The sequence below is a fragment of the Habropoda laboriosa genome, unplaced genomic scaffold (genome assembly GCF_001263275.1).
Source record: "Habropoda laboriosa isolate 0110345459 unplaced genomic scaffold, ASM126327v1 scaffold578, whole genome shotgun sequence".
Taxonomy (NCBI): Eukaryota; Metazoa; Arthropoda; class Insecta; order Hymenoptera; family Apidae; genus Habropoda; species Habropoda laboriosa.
This window is the reverse complement of record NW_017100941.1, coordinates 1886987-1899136: the sequence shown is the minus strand read 5'-3', so window position 1 is coordinate 1899136 and position 12150 is coordinate 1886987. Positions and strand designations below refer to the sequence as shown.

At 37.7% G+C, this 12150-nt stretch overlaps 1 protein-coding gene across 1 annotated transcript in view; it reads left to right on the top strand.

Annotated features, from left to right (window-relative positions):
* Positions 1–605: 605 nt before the first annotated feature.
* The window catches only part of LOC108577588 (putative mediator of RNA polymerase II transcription subunit 12), a 23821-nt gene continuing 12276 nt past the window's right edge, over positions 606–12150 (top strand). The window contains exon 1 of the mRNA XM_017940770.1: positions 606–673. Within this exon, the coding sequence (XP_017796259.1) occupies positions 656–673 (18 nt within the window). The 5' untranslated portion in view covers positions 606–655. The remainder of the gene's footprint in view (positions 674–12150) is intronic.

Below are 12150 nucleotides of genomic sequence, written 5' to 3'. Positions count from 1 at the left end.
CATAATATAATATTATGCCTAGAATAGTGAAAATTTTCTTGTGGCCCCCTGAGAGCAACATGTAAATCTTAAGTTGCATCAAAGGATCATAAAGCATAACCAAGCATAACATATTCTGCTTAGAATAGTGAAAATTTTCTTCTGGCCCCATGAGAGTCGACGTGTTAAGTTGCATCAAAGGATCGATCAGGAACTACCACAAAATCCAACCTAGCCGAAAGAATACCTCTCGACGAACACATCGGACGATTATCGATTTGCATTTACAAAACACCTCCGTCGATCGGCGCACATACGAGGCTCGACCTATATCCATCAAGCCGGACGTGTTTCGCGACTCGCGTCCACGCACGTTCACACGTAATGCAACGTTACGTTCACGCACTCCCATAGAATTTGGCAATGTCAGGCCCCGTGGCGTTCTGGTTTGGCAATGGCCATGCCGCCGCCCGGCCTCCGGGAATCTAATTTGCGGCTGTTACACGGTTGTGTCCAAGAGGACGCGGTTAGTAGCCGTGGAGGACCCCCACTATAAGCAAAAGCGTTCTGTATAGGTTATAAAGGACCGAGCTCCGTACTATACGACTGCACTCTCTCAGTGAAACTCTCGGAGGATCGTTCCCCGGCTACCTGTAACCTCCAAGACGCGTGCACCATGAGGATTATATCTTTGGTATGTAACTTCACCGAGTATCCTTACCTCTCTTATCTTTTCATCGTAACACGTGTCGATCTACTTGTTTTTTTGGCACACGGTGCAGGCCTCGATACGTTGGTTCGGTGGGTGTCCCTGTGCTGTTACATTGACAATGTACTTTAACTCGAGCTACGTATGGACACCTCGTGTGTTGATAGAGACAGTTAGGGCAATGCCTCTTCGCGGTGGATTAGAGTAGCTTGGACGAGATGCAGATGTGTTGTTATTGTTAGGTGTTTACAATGCGTTCGGTATATCGAGTTAACTGCAATATTGGTATAAACACCAACTGGGAAAATTAAAAAAAAGAAAAAGGAACATACAGTGCCCTTTAGTGCCATCGACCAACTTTTGCAGAGAACTAGTACTTTATTTTTTTTTATTTAAATACGCTGGTAGGGTGACCCTTTGGTGTACCAAAAAGTAAATGGGGATGATGGATCATCTGAAATTGTTTAAAGGATTGGCAAAGTGTCGAGAGACTGAGTACAAAGGCAGTTGATACAATTGTATTGGCCATATAATATACGATAAGTTTCAATGAAAAAATTTAACAAATTTTGAACAGAGATAACACTCTTGTCACTTTCATGTGACTTTTTTAAAGGGTTTGAAAGCTTCGAGTGTGTGAACAGTATATGTAGATAATGAATTTATTTATTTACGAAACTAACGTAGGACTGCTTCCATAATTGCTACAAGGAAATATCTGATTTTTCTGATAGAAGTTTCATAGATAAACGTGGGATTATTTCATTAAACTATCATCCTGAATTGCAGAAAATACGAATTCGAAGAGAAACAAAGGGTTGATAATTATATGCTATCTTGGATTCATGTGTTCATGAAAATTAGTGCCCTTTTTGCTATACTTTTAAGCAACGAACTATCGTTATTTCGCCCACGAGTGATTTCAATGCTGCGGCGATGCTAGGAACAACTATGAATTTGAAATGTTAGCTTCTGTCGAAAATGATGTAACGACGTGTGCTCCGAATAACTTTCCACAGACTTTCGCCCCTATCTTAGAAGTTATGTTAAGTGATCGATGTATTAGGCAAACAGGTGATTGCGATATTATAGTTACTCTTCTTGGAATTGACAGACTAATAAAAGAAAGATTAATGACAATCTGACGCAAATTTATAATCATCCAGAGATACATCGCAACCTTAATAATTAATCATGCATTAAGAAACATACATCTACTTGCAACAACATCAAACTTCACCAAACTTTAACTTCCCTTAAACATTCACACTTCTCATTCTATTTCCACATATATCCTAACAATGATTCATTGTTAATCTCGTTTCTCCTTGTACAAAGGAATTATTTATTTAGTATAATTAAATGGGCAATTTAATATTTCCAAATTATAAATTTATAATCACTTCCTTAATTCGAGGAATAATTAAGACGCGTGGAAATAGAATTCAATGAAAAATGCCTGTATTCTTCCCACAGTGGTTGCAGACACATCCACGTACCGGACAAATTTATGTTACAACGCACCTTGTTAAAACAATAATCCATTAAAGCCTCCGTAGAGGCGCGTACACGTTCCACGTCTCTTCGTACGCATAATTCGTTATGCACTCACAGGTACAAGGAACAGTTGTTTTTTCTTCAAGGAGAACCTTACTCTGTGCACCTAATTCAGTTTCACCTACTTTATAAAAATACCTTCATTGTATTCAAGTCTCTTGCATACAAGAATCTCATTATCACTTGACATTTCCACGTAATTACCATATATTGGGTGTAGAAACGAATTACTTCCGGATTTTTGGCCACGATCAAAGCATATTTTCTCCGGATTTTTGGGCACAATCAAAGCACACACGTATTTTCTTCAAAGTATTCTTTATTCGAAAAAAAAAAAATGAAAACTGATCACTCGTCGAAATAATTTCCATTACTATCGATCACGTTTTTGCCACTTTTCCGGCAGCCTGCGATAGAAACTCGGTGGCTTTAAATCAACGATGTGAATCCAGTCGGGAAGAATTCGTTTTGGAAGATTAGAGGATATATTTGAAAGTAAAGAAGTTCAAATAATTGATCATCGGTGTGAGATAAACAAGATCGATGGATTTGATTATTTACCGGTTGCTAGAAAGAGGTTGGTCAATTTCCGTTCTATTTAACGCATTCTTTCTGCTCGATGTGACTGAGCTTCGTTATGGATTAACAAGTATGTATATGGAGTAACTGGAGTGTCGCAACATCGCCTGGTTTCTTGTGTGCGTGCGTCGCCATTCATAGAAAATTAATCATAATTAACGAAAGCATTTTCTTTAGACGAGCAGAGAAACATCGCCTGCTTAATTCTTGTGGGAACTTTCATCCACCCTGGTTTTCACTCATGAACTTCTCCCGCGGTATCGAACAATTAATTATGCGAAAAACGCGTGTAAAAACGTGAGTAACTGTTTTCAATTTCTTCGGTTCTCTTCCGTGACGTTTCATCCACACAAGAGTATGAATATTAACGACGCCGATACGCATTTTCTTTTCTTTATCCCTTTCTTTCGAGAGAAACATTTCTATTGTGCATATTGTAAAGGAACACGATTCATACACGGTGACTAAATTTATTCAAAAATATTATTACAATATTTGTAATAAACGTTGAAATTTTTCATACCTAAAGTTTAATTTATTGAAAACGAACAGCTGAATAGCTACTTTCTTCTGTTTCTATGACTGTTTCTATGTAACTATTCAATTTTTTTTTTTTATTGTGCTTTAACTGTATTTGAATAATTGCTGCATTTCAATTTCACGTTTGAAATATATGCGAAGTTGTTAGAAACGCCATTAAAGGAAATATGAGGCTAACTGATCAAGGATCAACAGTCTGCTAGACTAGGAAGTTTTATTATAGCCACTTTCACCAATTTAGTGCGGAACCGGCTGCAATTGTACATTTTTTTGCAACAATAAACTGGTGTTTAATTTCATTGTGAACTTAAGCAGCATCGTTAAACACTACCTGACTAGGAATAATGCAAATAGACGGAACGAGAACCACGAACTGTAAATTACTGCCGTTACAAATTACTATAACGTGGTTTGATAAATCCTGCAAAGTCTTCATCCGTCAAATTTAACGCTCTACTTGTTTCAAATTTTATGATTTATTGCGAAGAAACAAAAACAAAGAAATATTCAACAATTCGAAATCGAAAACGAAAAATTATCAAAGTTACCTATGCACGATATATTTCATTTTGAAGAAAGCTAATTGCAAAGTGTACTGCAAATTCACGATTCGCAAATTTAACGCCGCACTTGCTTGCAATTATACTATTTATTTTCAACGATGCAATAAAATTGGAAACGAAAATTTATGAAAATTATGAACGAAAAACTTATTAAATATTTCATCGTGTTTGAAGAAAGGTAAGTCACACTATACTTCCCGCGCTTTTTCTCCGCAACGCGCAATATCCTATTGTTTAATGGATCGATTTCTACGGTGAAAAGCAATCGATACGTTTTTCACTTTCGTTTCACTCCGTCTGGCCGATCCATAAATAACGATAGATGTACGCAATCGAAGCAAGCTCGATCCTACAAGTTATGAATATTTCATGCGCCTTTTTCAGCCTGCTTCTGGGAAAATTTCGTTCTTTATCATCGTTATATCAATAGCGGTATTATCGATCACGTGACGCAACACACCACCTTTATTCGAAATTTTTCCTCGCCATATTTTCTAGTTTAATCCCCACTTTAATAGATCACGTAATTCCTCGTTAAAAACTTAAGGATTAGTATCTTGTGCGAACTGATTTTCAAGATTAATCAGATACTACACCTTTCGTGAACCGAACTACGATTATAACTGTAAATCGTAGAAGCGTAAGAGTTGAAACTTCCACTTTTCTATTTCATGATTATAAAGCGCTGCCAGTGACTTTCCACTAAATAATACAGACGGCACAACACTTCTATACAATTTTCGCAATTTTTTCGCGCTAGATATGTGTAAAACATTTTTGAAAGATTTTTCTTTTGTAAACTAGTTCAGCGATAAAAGTTTTTAACTGTAGCACACAGTAAACTTCGCAAATCGTCATTAACAAAATCAATAGATTTAGTGCCAGGGTAACAACAATAATTATTGGAAGTTTCGCGAAACTGTTCGTGGTAACCACATAGAATCTATAAGGCAGAAAGTATTTTCCACGTTTCAAACATATTTGCATTCTTTTAACGACCATTTCACGAACGCTTGCAAAGAAGCCTGCAATTTTGTGGTGTACTGAAATTACTAATTTTCCTCGTAAACCTACAAAATAATTAAAAGAAAACAGTGGAAATTTTCGTTATTAATGAGTCAGGCTATCCCTGGGGTTTGGGAAAATAGAATTCTTTTTGCTTAAATTGATAGTTTATATTTTTTTAAATATAGCCCAAATCATTTTAATGAAAAATTTCGATAGTTTTATATGCCGTTAGAGCCGATTTGATAAAGTGTGTCATTCAGAATGACATTTTTAACCCTTTTATGCACTTCCACGTTAATTTCATAATTAATTTTATTTCTTACGTACACCACCTTAATTTAATAAATCGAATTTTGAAAACGATAGGGCCGATTGTAGTAAACAATTTACCGTCTATCACGCGTTACGTATTAAAATCAGTTGCAGCGAAAGGGTTAAAGACGGTGTTGTTCACAACTTCTACAATTTTCATCCGATTCACTTGAAATTTTCGCAAAAGACTCTCTTAATTTACATTTTCTGCAATTAACACGTATAACTTCTTATACACATGCTTAAGTACATTGTTTAAAATCAAATCAGTGTACACTCCCTATCTAAAAGTAGCTAAAAAAATTTCGCATCAGCTCACGAAGCGAGAAATCACCATGAACGCGAAGGACACGCGAGCGAAACATCAGGCTGCATCATCGATCGCGAATAATTACCGCTGTATCACGCGGCGAGCGTAAAACGTGCCGTTCATAACAACGATGCATCAATTTTCAACGCGTCCTCTCTCGTCACCGAAACCTAGATTCAGCCCCGTAGAAAACCGATGACAGAGAAACTGGCCGTCGATAAATTGCGAAAGCGAGGCTAATACGTACGTAGACGAGGGGGTAAATCTCGGTTGCTTTCCTCAGATATAAACAGTCATCAAGCGTTGGCCTGGCTCGCTCGCTCTCTACGAATCACACGACACGAGAATCCTCCGAGTTGTTCGCCGCAAATTGGCCGTTGTTAAAAGCCAGTTTACGATCGTTTTTCTCGTTGCACAACAGGAAGAAAATAGCCGTGGTGGCCGTCTAATGAAATTCAACAATTAAATTAGCGGCGTCTAATGCCCACGGGTACTTACACTCGTAGACGCCATTCAGGCTAATTTGCCGGCCTGTAATTAAATTCGCGAGGAACGTCGATTGACCAGCTGAACGCACAACAGACAGGACAAATCGGGAATGTTGAAAGGCTCTGTTGGAACAGGGAGTTCGATACGAGAGGTGGAATCGCGCGGTGTAACGCGAAACGGTACGGTACGGTAAGGTAACAGTTTCCAGTAAACGGTATTTTAGCGTGGACTTTCCCGTTTTTGCACGACTTCGCAGGAACAGGCTCATTAGACAGCCAGACCGAAGGAAAAGTGAGAGCGAAAATATTTCAGTGCAGGAAGACTCGTGTTCGCTCACGAAAAGTATCACACAGAGTCTCGCAGGAACTTTGGATCATTATATATGGCGCGGTGTATTCATAAGAAACATATGACGATAACAAATCCTCCTAATTAACAGTCTAACCGTAAACTTTCTCAATCTTGCGTCTAGCCGTCAGGCTTCGACCAGACTCGTAGCTTAATTAGATGTTAAATGAAGTACGTCTAACCCGGGACTTTCGTAAGTTTGGCGGCAAAACTCAATTCGAAACTATCAGATCGGAAAGTATTAATTATCGAGCTGTGTTTTGTTCGTTTACAAAGTAACCAACGATTTGAAATTAGTATTATGGTCGAATAAAGTAGCAATAAACGGTGGTTTGTTACTTCTTCAGCGAAGAAGGAATTTAACGATAGAGTTCTTTGACCCTTTCGTTACGGAAGGGCGTATGTGTACGCTCTTTAAAAGCGATCACTTATTTACGAAAGGGCGTATGTGTACGCTCTCAGAATTTATTCTCAGAAATAAAACATGGCTGTCGACTGAAAGTTAGGCGACATTAGAACGCCTTAGAAATTTTCAATCGTAAATACGTATCTTTATTTTTATCCTCTCGATTTTGTCTCGTGTCGTGGTGAACGGATTAATGACTGACGAAGCAAGCAAGCAATCAACACGGAGCAATTTGTCGTTATTAATATTTTCATTATCATCTCCTTATCTCGAATTGACAAGATAAACTGTCCTCATTTCGAATCAAGTGTACAGAATCGCCGATATCTCGCTTTCAGCATAGAAATTGTTGCAAACTCTCTTTCTTCTCTATGGAGATACGCATCAGCAGTTACCAAGTGAATCGGCTCTAGAACAGTGAGTCACGAGAAATTTTTGACTTGTCCGACTGGTTAGCGGTGAAATGTGAGAAACGAAATGCAAAACGAAGTGTGGGAAACTAGGAGAGAAACAGTGAGAGTGAAAATGCATCCAAGGCAAGGGTTAAACGTGGTCATGCATCGTTGATTCGTAACGCGCCACTACAACGTGCTTATACTACACCTATCTAATTTTCAAATGCTTCCTTAATCGACGATAGATACAAACTTTTCTCCCCCAATTATCAGACTTGGCATTTCTCAATATCAGCCGCATTCCAGAAAGTAACAATTCCAAATGACCTTATGTTTACTAATCCGACTGAGATTTCCACAGAAAAAGAATCAATACCCTTAAACCTTTAACTTTCGACCTAACTTCAATTACCCTTCCAGTCCCTAACAAATCTGTGTCGCAATGGAAAATTCCTCCAGGAGAAAATCACCTTTCGTCGATAACGAATCCAAATTCCAATTATAACTCGTATCAACGTCCACCCAATTAACAGTAATCCTAATCTTCCCTACTGCTAACGTGTGTCCCATTGTTTCCTGAATTTTCTCGCTAAAGCCTGCAATTATTCGATGAAAAATCGCCGCTGGGAAAGAAATCGAACGCGTTGCACGTTCGTTAAATCTGTTCCATTGTATAATACAGCGGCTCTAGTGAAAGGTCCTGCCGCGCACTAAAAATAGCGTAATGAGAACCACGATGATTAACAATACACCATCAACGGTGGCTTTTCAATACGCCAGCTAGCTTTCCAACCCGTTAACTCCTAAGGAAAAAGCGAACGCCCGAGTAATTCTTCGGACGACACAGTTCATAAGACAAGGGCATAGCTAGGTTTGCATACCAATTGGCCGGGCGTTCGCAACGTCCATACGAAACGAGTCACGTTCACTCTCACTCTTCCTCTCGCGAGACCGTATTTAGACTCTAAACGATTTTTCTTTCCGCGCATATTTTGCCCAGCCCTGTTCACCAACCTATTTTCCACTTTCGAATACATACCCGCTCCGACGTCTCGCGAACCAACAGACACAATTCCTCTCGCGGGTTCGCGCCAGGCCTCTGAACGTCTCGCGAAACCTTTCACATCTCCGTTGCTTCCGGCGGATACGTTTTGCCGGGAAACGGGACGACTAACGTGTGTCATCTTGCATCCTCTTTCACGTCGAAGACACTACCGTACGAAGGAGAACTGTCGGACGCGTAGATCTTGAGAAATCTAACGGACTTATTCACCTGTCGCTTCTTTGGCAGCTCTTCGAATACGTCCGAGCGGGTCGCGTGTGTGGCAACGAGGATTATCATGCTAATATCAGGAGTAACGAGGGACGTGATTGTTTTGTTAAGATGTTCAACGTGGTGAATCCGTCGTTCGTTTTTTCGTCGATTCGTGACAATTTTGGAAGAAGAAATGTGTATTGATAATTTAACCCTTTGCACTCCGAATTCTTCTTTCAGTTTCTTTCCAATAACTCTTGGCACTTTCCTCTAACAATTGCACTCTTTTGTTTACAAAAAAGGGTCATATACATGTAATGTTGCTCATCTAAGTATAAAAAAATATTGCGAAATATAATACGTATTTAAAGCGGCAATTTAAGAATGTCGAGTGTGACTCGACAAAGGAGTGCAAAGGGTTAAGATGTACGATCACATGCTTGTGTCATACGCTGTTTATTTATTGGGGTAAAGCACCTGTTGAGCTAGACTGAATAATTTTTTACCTTCTATTTACGTGTTCGGACATTTTTTAGTCAGCTTTAGTAAATAACAAAGAATATGTACTGATGTTATCAAAATAATAACTGTGTTTGTTAACAAATACACAAGAAAGAGGCACGTGTTCGTAGTACACACTGAACGGTTGCAAGTGAACACAAATGTTTTCACAGCGCATGATTTTCAACAATTTTTCGAAACTCATGTATGAATTCATAGCTCTGAAAGGGTTAATGATAATCAATGTAGATATTACACAGTGGTAAATTAATTAAATTGGCCAATTCTCGGCTAACTTTTCAGAAACAAGAAAAAACTGTTCTTTTTTTAAGTCAATGGCAATAATATCTTTTTCAAAAATTTTACCTTCAGCAATGTAACGAATGAAAAGTGAGAAAAGTCTAATGGGTATTTAAATAGCAAATAATAATTTTATCGTTTATAGATATGAATAAAAAGTCAATAGTCTCGGAACACTACATTTCAACGAGTTTCTCGAAATATTTCGTACAATTTGTCTTCGTGTGTTAGTGAAGAATTTGAAACGTAACAGAACTACCTTGAGAGAAATTAATGTTCAAGCGGAAGAAGAAATGATATTCATGACTTGGTACGAAACCTTGAAGCGCAACCTTTGACTCATCTAAGCATCTAGCACTGCATCATAGTCATCGCAGTTGCATCAGATCGCCATTCATTCATCCTAACGGATTATTTACCCCTTAGATCATTGGATCGACGTAATCGTTCTAAATAGTCCAATTCCTTATTCAACCGCGTAACTTTCAGTAACTTCGACCAACTGTAATTCCTTGTTTAACCATGTAACGTTTCAAAAAATCACTTCCATCCGTGTCATTTTCTTCGCAATTTTATTTACGTATGTACATATTGTAATTAATTGCTGTAAGGAATGATTCTCTGCATTCTAAACACGTGAGAAAAATCTCGGTCAGTAAGGTCGAAGAGTATTAATTGTGTCACGCGTTCATTTTCCTTCGGTAGATTGAAAGATCCACGATAAATATTAATAGATTTCATGAGATTTCACAAGAAAGAAATCAATTTCTCACTAAATATCGTTAAACCTTTGACTTTCGAATGAAAATTTTACGAAACTTCAATTACTCCAGTAGTCCCTAAGAAACTTGTGTCGATTAATAAATATTCAAGCAGGGGAAATCATTTGCATCTTTTGCATCACTTCACTTCGAAGCTTAACTGATAGAAATTGCAATTTCCTATGCTATTTCCTATTCATAAATTCATTCCTGTTCTTTACTTATTCAAAGATCTATAATAACTTCGCTGACACAATTGCAAGAAAATATTGTTAATTAACGTTTTTTCCCAGTTTATACCACGTTAACATGCAAAATCATTCTCATGTGAAATCTTTCATCCTTCGTAATATTTAATCTTCAACTTAATGTCAATGAAGGTTGACTTTTTCACTCAGAATTAATTTTCCCTCAAAATTTATTTTTGTTCAGAATTCTACCATTTTTCCTCAGAATTCGATACTTTTCGATATTGCAATAAAACCAAATTTACCTTCAAATCTCTAAAATTCATCCACCTGCAAAGTAAAGCACAGTACACTTTATAAATTCCTTCAAAACTGCAACTTTCATATAATTTTTCAAACAACAGAATTTAAAAGTGAAGTCTAGTTGCAGGCAGTAGACCTCACATGAAACCTGAATAAATTTCAAAGCAACATTCCGAATGAATTGAAAGTATCGCAACTGGTATATACCTATCGTTAAAATTCCCCGCAGTTTTGACGTTCACGTGTAAATTCTAATATTACTCGGTACTAATGAACTTCATGATCTAACGACGTTCATCTAACATATTCTATACACTGCACGCTGCAATTTGCGTTACGTTTAACAGCATTCTGGCACAGCCAAACGATCATTCAGCGTATCAGTCAGACTAATTAGAACACGCTGGCAGGTAGATTAATCTAAAACGAATCATCGATCGTGCACAGCTTCCGGTACGGAAATACAAGCGTGGAAAGTGTGCCTGAGACATTTTAACTACTTCCTTCTTCGGAACGCACGTATCTAGATTGGACACGCGTTACGCGTACACCTAGCAACTTTTCAATGTGCATTGCAGTCCGAGACAAGGTATACGTGTACATAAAACGGAGAATGCAATTCTGAAAAGTTGACCGTATATCGTGATTTTTTTTCTAAAAGCGACGGTTTACCTTCACCGTGAAAGTGATCGTTTGTAAGTATCCCGGTCTGCTGTTACTCTGAGACGGTTTGCGAGTTGATGCGTGCAATTATCACGATACGAGCGATCCAGGAAATCTCCATCGCGAAGGTAACATCCTCGAAAGATTGCCATCGCATAATACCGTTGTGCAATCTCTCGACTGCAGTTACCGCGTGTACGTGGTGGAACAATGTTTCTCTCTTTAATTAATTTTGTAAATATACGTGGAATACTTTGGCGCAGTTTTTGTCCACTGTGTTTACAATCTTTCGAAGTTGATTTACTTTAACTTCATGGAACAACGCTTTCTTGAATTAATTTTTAATTTAATATACCTTAAATATTTTTGTGAGTTTATATCCAGAATTTTGACAATCTTTCGAAGTTAAATTATTTTAACTTCATGGAACAACGCTTTCTTCAATTAATTTTGTGAATGCACCTCGAATAGTTTTGCGTGATTTAAATCCACAATGTTTACAATCCTTCAAAGTTAATTAATCATATCATAGATGCATCTTTTCTAAAATTTTCATTGTGAAATACTCTTTCACTTTGTTAACGCGAAGTGGAACGAAAATACGTTCTTTCGTTGCATACTATACAGAATAATGCTAACAAACAGGGTATATTATGGAAGAAAATTGTTTTCTTGTAAGAAGTATTAGATAGTTATATTAGGTTATTACGTATTTCCACTTTTTGTCTTCATATCGACAAGGAAGTATGTACCCTTCTATTTCGAAGCGTGCACTTGATAGCAATAATACTAGAAGAAAGTACGTAATTCTCTGAACAATGTATTCTTTCCCTCCTATACTATAAGCTGTGTGTAATGAAAATAAATTGAAGTGATTGCAGTAAATAAGAACATTGCTTCCAGCTACTGACTGCCTTCCTTAAGGAACTAGCTTACTTTTACTTTCGAAAGAGTACTTCTGAACGATCGATCGATCGAAGCAAT